The 16,639-nt window shown below is 37.3% G+C and overlaps 1 protein-coding gene across 4 annotated transcripts in view; it reads left to right on the top strand.

Moving 5' to 3' along the window:
- Nucleotides 1-16,639, top strand: part of SPAG17 (sperm associated antigen 17) — a 235,062-nt gene that overhangs the window by 142,195 nt on the left and 76,228 nt on the right. For all 4 annotated transcript variants that reach the window (XM_034990189.1, XM_034990187.1, XM_034990186.1 and 1 more), the window contains 4 exons: nt 4,826-5,001; nt 7,333-7,450; nt 10,153-10,331; nt 12,189-12,348. In XM_034990189.1, the coding sequence (XP_034846080.1) occupies nt 4,826-5,001; nt 7,333-7,450; nt 10,153-10,331; nt 12,189-12,348 (633 nt within the window). The remainder of the gene's footprint in view (nt 1-4,825; nt 5,002-7,332; nt 7,451-10,152; nt 10,332-12,188; nt 12,349-16,639) is intronic.

Raw genomic sequence — 16,639 nt, forward strand, 5'->3', positions numbered from 1 at the left:
TCTATTTTGAATGACATACTAGCTGAATAAAGTATTCTTGGCTGCATATTTTCTTATTTATTACCCTGAATATATCATGCCAGTTCTTTCTGGCCTGCCAGGTCTCCATGGATAGGTCTGCTGCCGATCTAATGTTTCTACCCTTGTAGGTTATAGACCTCTTGTCATGACCTGCTTTCAGGATTTTCTTTGTCTCTGAGATTGGTATCTGTTGGGGTGTTGATTTATTTTTATTGATTTTGTGGGGGGTTCTCTGTGCCTCTATGGGGATTTTGATGCCTATTTCTTTTCCCAGCTTAGGGAAGTTTCCCACTATAATTTGCTCTAATATACCTTCTTCCCCCCTCTCTCTTTCCTCTTCTTCTGGGATCCCAGTTATTCTAATATTGTTCTGCTTTATGATATGTTATCTCTTGAATTATCCCCTTGTGATCCAGTAGTTGTTTATCTCTCTTTTTCTCAGTTTTTTTTTTTTTTATTCTCCATCATTTGGTCTTCTATCACTAATTCTCTCTTCTGCCTCATTTATCCTAGCAGTTAGAGCCTCCATTTTTTATTGCATCTCATTAATAGCCTTTTTAATTCAACTTGGTTAGATTTTAGTTCTTTTATTTCTCCAGAAAGGGATTCTTTAGTGTCTTATATGCTTTTTTCAAGCCCAGCTAGTATCTTTATAATCATTATCCTGAACTCTAGTTTCAACATCTTACTTATGTTCATACTGTTTAGGTCCCTGGCAATTAGTACTGCCTCTTGTTCTCTTTTTTGAGGTGAGTTTTTCTGTCTTGTCATTCTGTCCAGAAAAGAATAGGTGAACAAGAGAACAAAATATTAAAATGGCAACAATGATCCATCTATTCCAGAGAAATATACACTAAACAAATCAGAAGAGACCAGAAACTGGGAGGGAAAAAAGAGAGAGAGAGAAAAGAGAGAATATAATCAGACAGGCAAGCAGAATAGAGCAATACAATGGATTCTGTGTGTATTTTGGTCTGTGTTTTAGAGAACTAGATCCCAAAATTGTAAAGAAAGGAAAACTTACTCATGTACAAAAATAAAATTAAATACAATGAAAAGATAGAATGTAATTGTAAAAATGGAAATAAAAGACAAGAAAAAGCAAAAGAAAAAAAAAAACCCAAAACAACAAAAAGGGATATAAACAGAGAGGTGAACAGAACATAACAATACACTATCTCCTGAGTGTATTTTGGTCAGTTTGTTAGAAGAAACTACATCTTGTGGGAGGATGGGTTAGCCTGGTGGTGGGTATTGAGGAGGGCACATTCTGCATGGAGCACTGGGTGTTATGCAAAAACAATGAATCATGGAACACTACATCTAAAACTAACGATGTAATGTTGGGGATTAACATAAGAATAAAAAAAAAAAAGAAGAAGAAGAAACTACATCCCAAAATTGTAAAGAAAGAAAAATTTATATATACAAAAATAAAATTAAATACATTGAAAGGATAGAATGTAACTGTAAAGATGAAAATTAAAAAAGATTTTAAAAAGGAGTTGATAAAATAAGAAATTGGTTGAAAAGGGAAAGGAAAAAAATATAAATAAATGAATTAATTAAAGTTGAAAGACTAAAGAATCTTGGGGAAAAGCCATGAATTCTATCTATGTGCTATATTCTCCTATCACTGGAGTTTTGCAGTTCTCATTGATTGGTACACTTGGTCTTGGCTGAATGTTCTTGCTCATTTTCTGGGGGAGGGGCCTGTTGCATTGATTCTCAAGTGTATTTGCTGTGGGGTGGAATTGTACCGCCCTTGCCAGGGGGCCAAGCTAAGTAATCTGCTCTGGTTTGTTCTATATGGTTTTTGTTCCCTGAAGGCTTTCTGCGCAGCTTTAGAGGATGAGAATGATAATGGTGGCCTCCCAGTCTCTACATCTTGGTTACCCTATTCTTTTTGTGCCTTTTAGTTCCTCGAATGCTTTCTTTTATCTCTGGCCATTTTCTCATGCTTTGTAACTTGCTCAGAACACTTCCTCCTGCTGGGTGCACCACCACTTGCAACAGTTAAACTTTCTCCCATCTTTCAAGGTCACAGCTTATAGGTTACTTGCTCTGAGAAAGACTTCACAGACCAAGTGGCAGTAGCATGTGAACTGGGTCTTTGGAAGTGAGTGGGAATTGCATAAGGAAAGAATCAAAGGAAGGGAATTCTAAATACCAAGAATAGTGTGTGCAAAAGCTCAATAAAATAAAAGCATGACTTGTTTATGGAAAGGCAAATTGTGCAGTATAGCCAAAGTATAAGTTTTATGGAGGCATTTTGTGTTAGATGTCCTTATTCTGGGTTCCCATGGAGCACTATATTTCCTCTATCAGGGACTTAACACATGACATTGTACCTGAGGGTTTTTTCATTTGATCTACCCATTACAAGTTCCTTGTAGTCTCCTTTATCATTGGTTACCCAATTCATAGTACATAGTAGTAGGTACTCAATAAATATTTATTGAATGAGTAGATGGAGGGGGATGAGAGGGAGGCGTTTCCAGCTGCCTATAACTGGATGCCATTCACTTATTTATATACTGTACTTCTTATGGGTCAGGAATCTTGCTGGCACTGAGCCACAATGATGACTAAAACCATGGTACATCTACTCAAAAAACTCATTGTCTAGGGGCACCTGGGTGGCTCAGTCATTTGAGTAACTGACCCTTGATTTCAGCTCAGGTCACGATCTCCAGGTTTTGAAATCAAGCTCCACATTGGGCACACACTCAGTGGGGAGTCTGCTTGGGATTCTTTCTCTCCCTCTCCCTCTGCCTCTTCTCTCCTCCTCTCTTCTCTCTCTCTCTCAAATAAATAAATAAATCTTTTTAAAAAAACTCATTGTCTAATGGGAAAAGAATAAATAGAGAAATAACTGCCAAAGTGCTAGAAATTATATATAAACATAGTACTGGGGACAGCTAGAAAATACTTCAGAGAGAAAGTATAATATCTGAGGTGGGATTTTAGAGATGAATGGGAACTATCCAGACAAAGCAACAAGGAAAGGGAATTCTAGACAGTAAGAACCATTTGTGTATAAACATAAAATTGTGTAAAAGCATAGCATCTTTATAGAAAGGTGAAAAGTTGAGTGTAGCTGGAGTGGTGGGATGTCTGCACTGAATGCCCTATAAGATCAATGAGCATCAAAGGTGTTTAAGTAAAGGATGGGAAGTGACATGATTGGATTTTATATTAGGAATATAATTTTAGTGATAGTTTGGAAGGTACACTGAAGTGGTGGTATTGGAGGTCCCATACCAGTTTGGAAACTTGCTGCAGAAAATCAAATAAGAGATCAATGAGAATATGAGGTAAGTTAGGAATAGATAGGAGTGGCATCATTCAAGAGAAATTTCTGATGGCTTGGTGACTAGTTGGATGTATGAGATCAGTCAAAAAGAGAAGATACAAATACCTCACTGTCTAACTTGAGAAATGAGATGCTTGATTGGTCATTAAATGAGATTAAGTATATAGGAGGCTTTCCTTTCCTAGGAGAAGAGAGACTTACTGAGTTTGAAATGTCTCCAGTACCACAACCAGAGGGAGATATCTAAAGGCAGTCAGAAATATTAATCTGATGATGAGAAGAAAGGTCATGCCTTATGATGTAAATTTTGGAGTCATCAGCATGTAGATGACAGTTAGAGCCCCAGTAGTGAGTGAGATGCTCAGATCTACTATATATAATAAAGGTGTTCAGTCCTGGCTGTGTATCACAATCACGTGTGTTTTTTCACAAATATAAATGCCTGTGCCTCATCCCTAGGGAGTGTGATTCAATGGGTCATGATAGGGGCCTGAGCTTTTTATAAAAAATTCAATGAGTAATTATTATGAGCAGCCAGAGTTGAGAACATCTGTGTGTAAGCATAAAGAGCACATACTGCATGGAGCACTGGTTGTAATAAGAAAACAATGAAGCATGGATCACCACATCAAAAACTAATGATGTATTGTATGGTGACTAACATAATAAAATAAAAATTTTTTAAAAAGCATAAATGGAAAACCCCTGGAATCTAATGACACTTAAGGACTCACAAAAAAGGAAGAACCAGTAAAGGAGACAGAAAAAAATTGTTCAGAGAAGGAAGAGAAAATCCAGGTGGAGTATTATCCTGGAACCCAGAGGAGAATAGAATTCTTTTAAGAGGCCAGTGATGTTCAGAAGATTGTGACATAATTCCTTCAGAGATCAGCTTGCCTTTGAGAATTCTGACAATCCTTTTAGACCCAGAATAAAATCAATCTTTTACAACTTCTAAAACTTCTTTTTATCATCTCAACTAGAAAAACCTCGTTTCTGAATTTCCTTGTTTGTATCCCTTATTATTTTCCTATTTAATATGTCCTTGTATTAAAGCTATTTGAGTATAACTCTCATTAGACTATTTTGGCTTCATAAGATCTTTTATATATATTTTGTCATTATTGCCCACTGCTCCAAACATGTTGCATGTAAGAACCTCTCAAATATTTCTCAAATAGATGGTTATCTTTAGGAGTTCACAATCTAGATGGGAAGGCAAGAACAAGTGAAATAATGACTCAATCAAATATATCAAAATATTAAGTACCTCAGATTTTTTAACTACAATTCTGATTTTTAAATTAACCACATTACCCCTGAAATCTATCCAACTGAAAAATCATGTTCAGCAAGGGTAAAAATTGTTGCCAGCTGGTATAAATGCATGGCAACGTGTTTGCGATGCAAACATTTATCTATGTATTTAACAAACATGTAAAATATGAATGTCCAATTTACTTGTTTTCTCCTTTTTTCTTGTTATAGAGGATAAGGATCCTAATTTGGAAACAATGTTGAGTATCCCATCAGCACTTACTACAACAGTAGTTCCTCTTATAGTGACTGTTCCTCAAGGCAAAGTGAAAGGAAAAACAAAAGGCAAAGAAAAACCCAAAGAATCTCTTAAAGAAGAGGAACACCCAAAAGAGGAAGAGAAAAAGGTGCAAGGACTTGCCATGGATTCCTAAACCCTATTCCCTCAATTTTAACGTTTTTAAAATCACGAGTTATGCCAACAGTGTTATTTCAGCACATGTATGTTAATGTGCAGATGCATTAACGTTCCTCGAAGTTTCCATTTTGAATGAACAAGAAGAGATTTGCACACAGGAGTTGGGTCCCTACACCAGCAGACATACTGTCATATACAAATGGACTCAGGTCTTTCCTTCTAAACTCAGAATGAAGAGTTCATCCTTTTTTCCAATCTGGGTCTTGGGTATTCTTTGCTTTTGGTTGGTTAAGTTCCTACCAATCTCTAAATACTTTATTTAGTTTCATTAGATAAACAACAACTGAAAGAGGAACACCTCTAATTAAATAGTAGCAACACTTCCATTTGGTAGACTTGGGCTTGGATATTGATGGGCTGAAGGACTGAAGGCCAGCCTGCTTCTGGCCAAAGAGCAGTTCACCCTCTGCTTCCCATGCCACCAAATGCAGACACACACACATACAGAGGCTTTGACTCCAGGCGTGTTCCTAATACAAGAATACAGATCACAAGAATACAGACAAGAAGGAAACCACTGATGAAATCTTGAAAATTTCCTAGGACAGCTGTACAGTTTGTACAATGTACAAATTCTCAACTTATTAGAAGAAAAAAAAAACATGTTAAAAAATGATCAGAGATACTGATTTCAGACCTTGGCCCTTTAAACATTATGGTGTTTGTATGTCACTTGATCTCTGCATCATGTTTATTTAGCTGTACTAGATGACTTTTCTCAAGCCAGGACATTTGACCCTTATTAAGTAAAAATTTCACAGTGTTGAGCAGAATAACCCCAGATAATTCATTAATTTGACTGAAAGCAATTCGGTAGCAAACCCATCAGTTCTCCCACAATTTTTAAAAAGTGACAATAATAGAAGGGTGGAAGATAATTACTGGTTTTTTGTGTAATGATAAATTTGTCATGGCAGGTTCATGTCTTCGAACATTATTGTTCATTTTACAGAACTTCATAATTTTTTTCCTCTTAATTTTGCTTTGTGTTTTTATTCTTTTAAGATTTTATTTATTTATTTATTTATTTGAGATAGAGTGAGAGAGAGAGAGAGCACAAGCAGGGGAGGCAGCAGGCAGAGGGAGAAGCAGGCTTTCCACTGAGCAGGGAGCCCAACGCGGAGCTCGATCCCAGGACCCTGGGATCGTGACCTGAGCTGAAAGCAGATGCTTAACCAACTGATCCACTCAGGCGTTCTTGCTTTGTGTTTTCAATTGATTTTTGGCTAACTATTCAGATTTATTATTTGTTAGTAACAAAGGCAGAACAACCTAAATGATCGACAGTAGGAGACTAGTTAAAAAACAGTAGAGGGCATCTGGGTGGCTCAGTTGGTTAAGCGATTGCCTTCGGCTCAGGTCATGATCCTGGAGTCCCAGCATCGAGTCCCGCATCAGGCTCCCTGCTCAGCAGGGAGTCTGCTTCTCCCTCTGACCCTCCCCCCTCTCATGCTCCCTCTCTCTGTCTCATTCTGTCTCTCAAATAAATAAATAAAATAAACAGTAGAAGACTAGTTAAAATAGGTGCAGCAACAGGGGATCCGCTGGAATGATTTTAGAGGCTAACAGAAGAGAGCCAACTGGAAAAACACATGATTATTATCATTTCAGTTTGGGGTTGGTTGGAAGTAATTAAATAACTTTCATTCTGGAGTACAAGTAACCAAACAAGGGATTCAGCATAGTTAGCATAAAATTAACTAGGATTTTTAAAGTAGACACACCCAAACTTCATTAGTTTATAAATAATCTTTTTACATCTTTTTAAATTGTTTTTACTCACTACAAAAGTAATGCATGCTTATTAGAGAAAAATAATGACACATTTCCTAGTAGTATAACATCTTTAACACCCAAACTTTAAAAGATATACCAAGCAGGTAGTGGGCATGTTGGTCAGCCCTTGCACCCACACTTGCATACAGAGGCATCTTTCAAGGCCTATTTTGAGTCCCAACTGCTCCATGATCCTTTCCTAATTATTCTCATTAATTTTGATATCTTCATTTTGGGAGGAGAGATGTGCTAACCATTTGGTACTATAATTTAATTGTTTCAAAAGGCTGTGTGCCATTCTATGAGCAGAATATAAATTGCACAAAGGTAGAGACTCGTGCATCTTTATAGGCTCCATTGCAGGGACCACTAGTCCTGGGCAAATCATATCTTAAGCACTCAGCAAGTGCTGGCTTAGTCACAATACATTAGTAGCTCATTTAGAAAATGACAAACAATTATTCATGTGTTAAATTATTTACAGGAAGAAGTAGAACCAGAACTTGTTTCACAAGAGACTCTTTATGTTCCTACTTTCCAAAACTTAAATGTGTCTTGCCCCAATGGACTCCTGGTGACCTTCACTGGGCAAGAGTCTACAGGTGAGTGTTAGCCAGCATGGAGCAGAGAGGGAGTGGGGCAAAAATCATGTAGAAAACAGTTAAATCACCATTGACAGTGTGTGTATTCTTCTACCAGTTAAGCATACTTGTTGATAACGAACAATAAGCTAATAATAATAATGACCGGCATTTTTTGAGCCCTCAGCACTAAGTACTTAATGTACATGAAAATATACAACTATTATAAGCTAAGTTCTAATAATTCCATTTTACAAAATAAATTGAGGCTTCAGGAAGGAGGTTCATTAACTTTCCCAGGTCCCTCAGTTCGTAAGTGGCAGAAATTAAAGGTCATTCTTGGTCAGCGATGGCAAAGCCAGTATTCTTAACAACTGTTACGGGGTGGGACCCTCTCTTCCTGGCTCTACAAAGGGCCAAGGTACAATTATTTGCTGGTCTGATCAAATCAAAGGACAGTGAGCATAAGGTAAGTGGAGGCAAATACAGGTTAAGTGGTTGAAGGAAATCCGTTTGTTCCAGATATTAGGATGTAATTTTATAAAGTCTGTTATTTCTGTACATGGCCTCTAACTTATTAAGATGACTAAATAAGTATAAGTAGGATCTCTTTAATTAACATGATGTGGCATCTACATTAGTGACTGAATTTGAATATCATTTAAATGGAGGCCCACTATTGCAATAGAATTAGCAGACGCGACAAAGCAAGCACTGGCCTGGGACTTAAGTTTTATATATGGCCCTTTCAGTTACCTTACTATCTCTGGACCATGTTTCTTCATCTGATAAATGTTTTGTTGTATCAGTAGATCCTGACCTTTATTCACAACCAAATATCCTCTTTATTATAATCCCTTTACATATACCATATTTGAAAAGAGTATCTATCAAAGAAAAAGAGTATACCTATTGAAAACTAATTCAAGGTCATGTTTACTTGCCACCCAAATGAAAAGAAACTAAATGTTGCAGTTGATCTGGCTGGTCTCAATTTTGTTTTTCATTAGGCTTTATCAATATGAAAAATAGACCATGAAACTTTGTTTCTATTTCCAAGGATTCCTAGTGGTCCAGGTTTTCCATGATGGGATTGACTGTGTAATGGCCAGTAAGGGTCTTCCAATGTCAAAGTCAAAGATGTTATGAGTGTACTAACAGAGATATTTCTAGATAAGAACGATATTTGTTTGTTGGTTTGTTTGCTTGATCCTATTATCAAACCCCAGCTTAATATCTATTTCACCTGTTTTTTTAATTATTATTAGTTTCATTACCTACTCTGGGTCAGCTTTGGAGAGAGGAAGGGAAGGTCACATAGTATAAGAAGAATGAGCTTTTCTGGGTGCCTGGGTGGCTCAGTCAGTTAAGCATCTGGCTTCAGCTCAGGTAGTGATCCCATGGTCCTGGGATCGAGCCCCACATCAGGCTCCCTACTCAGTGGAAAGCCTGCTTCTCCCTCTGCTCCTCCCCCTGCTTGTGCTCTCCCTCTCTCTCTCTCTGCCAAATGAATAAATAAAAAATTAAAAAAAAAAAAAAAGAATGAGCTTTCTTGGGTGACCTTGGACAGGTCATAACCGCTCTCCACCTGAATTTCTTCATTTATAAAATTATGTCATATACCAAACAGGGTTGTTACAAGTATTAAATGTGAAAATACTTTCTAATCTGGAGCATACTATTCTAGTGTTAGATTTGGAGGAGGTTGTTTGTTTTTTGGTCAGGGTAGCAGCTGTTGTTTTTACATGAGAAAATAGTTAAGCATAGAGACTAGTTCAAATCCAAGCCCTACCACTTACTGACTGCGTGACCTTGGAGAAGCTATAACCCTTTCAAGCCTCCATTTCTTCATCTGAAACTCTGGAAAGTGAGAGTGTCTCTCTTAAAGGGTTGTTGAGGTGGGCTGAATAAAACACATATACAAAGCATTTAACATATATAAACATCTCAGTAAATGCTTATTATGTTATTGTTACTAATACTTCTGTGACTTAGAGGGTATCATGAAGGGCCCTCATTCCAAAATATTTTTCGGTCAGCCTGATACAGTCATTGAAATCACTACGTGTTGATAAGCCCCTTTATAAGTTGAGAAGAGGAAAGTATTCAGTTAGCAAAAACTGAATAGTTTCTATATGCCAGAAATTCTCAATAATAATATTTTCTTTTGAAGGAACTTATTAGGTGCTTTTCTCCTTGATTGCCAGCTAAGAATAGAACCCTGAGAAAGTCTGGATTTGGTTAGAGATGAGGGGATTATGTTTACTTTGAAAGATGATGAATGATTTAGGAAGGGCAAGCCTGAGGAACTTCCCCTGGCGCTCCAGGCAACCAGGAGATCCCAGGAGAGCATTGTGCATGCAGGGGCAAGAGCTTCCTCAAAGGCAGGAGAAAAGTACCAACAGGGGAAAAAGGAACATCTAAGAGAGCAAAAATCTGCTTCCTTCCTAATTTTGCCAAGGATGTCCTGGAATTCATTAGAAGAATGGGTTATACATGGAGAAAGGTACCTATTAAGTACTTGTAGCTGACCGTATTTACTACACTTGACTATAACAAAGGTGGCAAAACACCAGTGCTCTGGGCCATCTGTCATAATATGAAAACTGCCCCATTATTCAGATGTAGACAGAAGAATGAAAAAAATTAAGCAAAAAGATAAAACGCCAGCTACACAGCATTGCCCAGTTCACAGGAAGGCTGTCTTTCTTTTCTTTTTTAAGATCAGAATGTTACGGATGCGGAACCCACTTGGGACATTATGGTTCGGCAGAGCTACCTCCAGAAGGTGAAGCACTATGAATTCTACAAAACGGTGATGCCACCAGTGGATCAGGAGGCATCAAGAGTTATCACCAGGCAAGGCACAGTTGTGAAATACATGTTGGATGGATCCACACAGGTAACAGAATGTTAGATAAATACTACTCCTTCCTGCTGCAAAGTAAAATACAAACAAGCTGTGGGTAAAGAACAGTGTTACGGTAGGCAAAAGGGATAACTCATTTGAAAATGGAGAGACACTTAAAATGACAAACGGAGAATAGTATAGTCTTCTGTGCAATACAGGATACAAACAAACTTATTCTGTATATGATTCAAGACTGCAGACTAAACACAGTGTTTATCTCCTCCGCATCTCAAGGCACCTTAGAATAATTTAAAAAACACTTTTAAATAATAAATTCATAACAGTACTGGAAAACAACAAAATGTGCCATCAATGGATCAGAAGATTAGGAGAATTTCTAGAAAATGCAAGTCAGATGAGACCAGACTGCTGGAGAAACAAGAGCAAAGTTTAAATCATGTACAAGAGAAAACCTGCTAACCTGGAGGTTGGGAACCAGAAGTCATAATATCCAGAAGCCATATGCCCTGTACTATCCCTCCCCAGTGATCACAGGGAAATTGCTTCTGTGATCAGAGGATACACCACCAAGAAGTGAAAAGGGATCCTCAAGGAGAACAATGACCATGCACCCAAGAATCATCAGGCTTAGAGAAAAACCAACTGCATGAAAGTAAATTACAGAATAATCAAAAAATTAAAGAAATAGCATCTAAAAATAAGAATAAATTGTTAAACAAAAAACTTGAGAGTAAAAGTAACATAGGCAGAGACTTGAGAGTTAACAGTCTACAAAATAACAATAAAAAAAGTTGCTGTGGAAAAAAATAAAGAGTTCTTAGATATTAAAAATGACTATTGTGTGTCAAATCACTGTGTTACAGTGATATGTGTATATATATATATCACTCAGGTATATTATATATATGTATATATATAATATGCCTGAAACTAATATAATATTGTATGTCAATATACTTCAGTTAAAAACTTTAAAGGAGAAAAAAAAGAAGAAAAACAATTGTGAAAAATTAAGGTGAGAAAGTAGATTATGAGGAAGAGAAAAGTTAAAAGAGATGTGGAAAAGGGATCTGAAAAATATAATCTCCAGGAGAAGAAAATAGTGGGAGTGAAGGGGGAAAATAATGAAAGAAATAATCAAGGGAATTCTCCCAGAGTTAAAAAAACAAAAAACAAAAAACAACTTTGGATTAAACAGGACGACCAAGTGCCAAGCAGGATTGATACTAATTATCTTTAAAAGATCATCTAGATATGTCATAGTGCAATTTTGGAACTGCACAGATAGACAATCCCAAAAGTTCCTAAAGGAAACCAGTTACCTACTATAGAATGAGAACTGGATGGACGTTAGATTTCTCATTAGCAGCACTGGTGGGGGTTCTTGTCATGTTCATTGGTAGGTTATAGATACTGATCCAGATAGATGTATTGATGATACATATAGACACGACACATTCTAGAGATAGTTGTTGATAGAGATGAAACATTTAAATATGTAATAAAATTTTAAATGTAGTCATTATATAAATTGAAAAAGAATGGGTAATTTTCTAGTTGCATAGAATGGAGAAAATAAAAATTAAACAAATAAATATAAAAAAAAATTCAAGTCAATCCAATAAAAGACAAGAAATAAAAAGAAAAGAAACAAAATAGAAGGTAAATGGAAAACATTGAATATATTATCATGCTCATTATTAAGCTGTAGTCTCTGAGCTCCAAAGCCACCACCCTATAGTATACTTTGTGCTGAGTCTGGAGGTCTGCAAACAGCGTTTTTCCTTTGGATTAATTTCAACCTCTACCAGTTTGATACACTGTGTTAAATGTTAACCAGCCTCTTTCTTGCTTCTGAGAATGTAAGAATTTCTGCTTTTCCTTCAGGTTCTCTTTGCAGATGGTGCTGTGAGCAGTAGTCCTGATTCAGGTCCTGTTTTTCCTCCTGTTGAAATGCCACCAAGCCCTCACAGCGGAGACTTGATGGACACAGTTTTTCAGCAAAAGTCAGAAACAGCACCATCTGAGATTGTCATTCCAAAGAAAGGTAATAATTGAAGCCTCTCAATTTATAATGTATTTAATAAATCTTATACTTCTCATCTTTTCTATGAATATGCTCATGTACGTTCACATACATACATACGTATACATCTTTTTTTTTTTAAAGATTTTATTTATTTATTTGAGAGAGAGAGAATGAGAGACAGAGAGCACGAGAGGGAGGAGGGTCAGAGGGAGAAGCAGACCCCCCGCCGAGCAGGGAGCCCGATGCGGGACTCGATCCCGGGACTCCAGGATCATGACCTGAGCCGAAGGCAGTCGCTTAACCAACTGAGCCACCCAGGCGCCCCATACGTATACATCTTAATTGAATCACAGCACTACACACTGTTTCATGAACTGCTTTTTTCTCTTAGTAATAAATAATCAACATATACTCTTACACAGCATTAGCTCTAATGCCTGGGCTACTGGTTTAGGGTTAGTTGAGCAGACCAATGATGTCAAGATTCTAACTAGGCATCTCTTTGGTTCTCTTGACCTTTTTCCTCCAAGCTGCAAGCTGGGAGAAGGCCACACCAGCTCCAGGTGTGAGGTTCTCATATGATACCTCTCAAAGCAAAAAGCAAAGAGAGTGAATACAAGAACTTTCAAGTGTCTCTTTTTATCAGGGAGGAAAACATTTCCAGATTCCACCCCCTTCCCCCACCAGCAGACCTCCCCTTATATCCTATTGACTAGACCTGGCCAAGGACCTAGGCTGGGAAAACAAGCATCTGACATTTTCGAATTTTTTTTAGGAGATGAGCACTACTATTAGGGAAAAATGAAGCTGGATCACTCTTGAGTAAGCAGTCAACCGTGCCTACCATAATCTAATTTATGAATTTGTTCTCCTCAGAGATATTCTCGATTTACATCCCTACCTCCAATGCAGTATAAAAATATCTGCTTCCTCATACCCTTGCCAATGCTGGATTTCCTTATTCTTTTAATCTTATTCCATTTGATTTGATAGATAATAATCTTTTTATTATGTGACTTTGCATTTCTTTGTTATTGGTGAGGCTAAACATTTATCAATTTTTTTTTGTGAATTTTCTATTCACATATTTTCTTAGTTTACTATTGGGATGTTCATTACTTTCATATTTATTTTTAAGAGATCTTTATATGTAGGAGATGTGTGTTTGTGTACCAGGCACAATTCTGAATACTTTAAAATATTAAATCAGCTAATCCTCATAACAACTCTGTGTGATACATATTTTAATAATTCCACTTTACAAATGAGGAAATGGAGACACAGAGAGGTGGAGTAACTTCCTCGAGGTCTCTCAGCTACTAAGTGGTAGAGCTGGGATTGGAGACTGGGCATCTGCATTGCAAATTTTTCTCAATTTCTCATAGGACTAGGTGATCTGAGACCAAGATTTAATCTTCTTTGTCAATTTCACACATCTCCCCATAGTAACCAGTAACCTTGCTTAGAGGCAAACTGAATTCCCTTTTTGGTTACACTCAAAATTTTTTTTTTTATTCTTATGTTAATCCCCATACATTACATCATTAGTTTTAGATGAAGTGTTCCATGATTCATTGTTTGTGCATAACACCCAGTGCTCCATGCAGAATGTGCCCTCCTCAATACCCACCACCAGGCTAACCCATCCTCCCACCCTCCTCCCCTCTAGAACCCTGTTTGTTTTTCAGAGTCCATCGTCTCTCATGGTTCGTCTACCCCTCCGATTTCCCCTGCTTCATTCTTCCCCTCCCGCTACCTTCTTCTTTTTTTTTTTTTTCTTAACATATATTGCATTATTTGTTTCAGAGGTACAGATCTGAGATTCAACAGTCTTGCACAATTCACAGCACTTACCAGAGCACATACCCTCCCCAGTGTCTATCACCCAGTCACCCCATCCCTCCCACCCCACCCCCCACTCCAGCAACCCTCAGTTTGTTTCCTGCGATTAAGAATTCCTCATATCAGTGAGATCATATGATACATGTCTTTCTCTGTTTGACTTATTTCACTCAACATAATACCTTCCAGTTCCATCCACGTCGTTGCAAATGGCAAGATCTCATTCCTTTTGATGGCTGCATAATATTCCATTGTATATATATATATACCACATCTTCTTTATCCATTCATCTGTCGATGGACATCTTGGCTCTTTCCACAGTTTGGCTATTGTGGACATTGCTGCTATAAACATCGGGGTGCACGTACCCCTTCGGATCCCTACTTTTGTATCTTTGGGGTAAATACCCAGTAGTGCAATTGCTGGATTGTATGGTAGCTATATTTTCAATTTTTTGAGGAACCTCCATACAGTTTTCCAGAGTGGCTGCACAGCTTGCATTCCCACCAACAGTGTAGGAGGGTTCCCCTTTCTCCGCATCCCCGCCAACATCTGTCGTTTCCTGACTTGTTAATTTTAGCCATTCTGACTGGGGTTACACTCAAAATTTAATGAAATAGACTTTTCCTTAGTAGTAGCTGAGGGTTCTTGGTTGAAGGGAATGAAAGCGTCCTCATTGCTTTCAAATTTCCCAGCTCAAAGCCTCCCCTCCTTTTTTGATGGGAGAAAACTTGATGTAAGGGTAACCACTTCTCTTAGAGCTTGGCTGGGTTCCAAAGGGCTTCTGCCTCCAGCATGGTGTGCTCCAGATTTCTTTAAAGCCCATCCATCTAAGATAATACATTTAAAAAAAAAAAAAAAACCCTAATAGACTATCTTTTTAAGAGCAATATTAGGTTTACCAAAAAAAATGAGCAGAACGTACAGAATTCCCCTACACTTCCTCCCTACCTGGCTCACAGTTTTCCTTATTTTAAACACATCTGTTATAATTGATGAGCCAATATCAAGACATTATTATTAACTGAAGTCCATAGTTTGCATTAGGGTTCGTTCTTCGCGTTATATAGTTCTAAGAGTTTTGACAAATGCATAATGTGGTCAATCTACCACTACAATAACATACAGAATAATTTTACCCCCCGGGGGAGTCGGAGGAAACCTGTGCTCTATTTATTCCTCTCTCCCCTCACCTTCTCCCCGAAACCAGTACCCATGAGCCGACACTCTCTTTTTCCCTCTACCCAGAACCTTGGAACCACCCATCTACTTTCTGTTACTATGGATTGACATATTCTGGACATTTCACATAAGGAAAAGCATACAGTATAAGGCCTTTTGTGACTAGCTTCTTTTAGTTAGCATAATATTTTCAAGGGTCATCTATGTTGTAACTTGTGTCAGCACTTCATTTTTATGGTCGAGTAATATTCTGTTGTATGGATACACCACATTTTGTTTATCCACGAATCAATTTGATGGACATACGGGTTGTTCCACTTTTGGGAAATTGCAAATAAAGTTGATATGAATATTTCTGTACAAGTTTTGGTGTGGACGTATGTTTTCATTTCTCTTGAGTAGATACCCAGGAGTGGAATTGCTAGAATAGTGCCTCTGTTTCTAATTTTGAGCACCCGACAAACTGTTTTCCAAAGAAGCTGCATTATTTTCTATTCTCACCAGCATGGATGAGGGGGTTCCTATTTCTTCACATTCTTGCTGACACTGTTATTTTCTGTCTGGAGCCATTCTAGTGGGCATAATAGTGGTATCCTATTTTGATTTTGATTTGCATCTTCTTAATGGTTAGTGATGTTGAATACCTTTTCATGTGTTTAGTGAACATTTGTCTATCTTCTTTGGAGAAATGTCTATTCAAATCCTTGCCCCAATTTTGTAATGGATTATTTGTCTTCTTACTTTTGAGTTGTAAGTATACTTTGTGTATTTTGGATACAAGTTCCTGATCAGATACAAATCAGATACATGATTTGTGAATATTTTCTCCCAGTCTTTGGGCTATCTTTCCATATTCTTATTGGTGTCTTTTCATGGTGTCCATTTTGCTGAAGTCCAATTTATCTGGTTTTTTTTCCCTCTGGTTGCTTGTACTTTTGGTACTGTATCTAAGAAATCATTGCATAATCCAAAGTCACAAAGACTTATTCCTGTATTTTCTCCTAAGAGTTTTAAATTTTTAGCTCTTGCATTAGGGGCTTGTACATCCATTTTTATATGATTTTTTTTATATGATATGAGATAGGGGTCCAAATTCATTCTTTCAAGTTTATTAAAAAGACAATTATTTCTCGCATTGAATTGGTTGGCACCTCAGTCAAAAATCAATTAACCATAAATGTTAAGGTTTATTTTTGGATTCTTATTTCTGCTCCACTGATCTATATGTTTATCCTTTTGCCAACATCTCATTGTCCTGACTGCTATAGCTTTATAAGTTTGAGT

The sequence above is a fragment of the Mirounga leonina genome, unplaced genomic scaffold, assembly GCF_011800145.1.
Source record: "Mirounga leonina isolate KUSES-001 unplaced genomic scaffold, KU_Mleo_1.0 Mir_507, whole genome shotgun sequence".
Taxonomy (NCBI): domain Eukaryota; kingdom Metazoa; phylum Chordata; class Mammalia; order Carnivora; family Phocidae; genus Mirounga; species Mirounga leonina.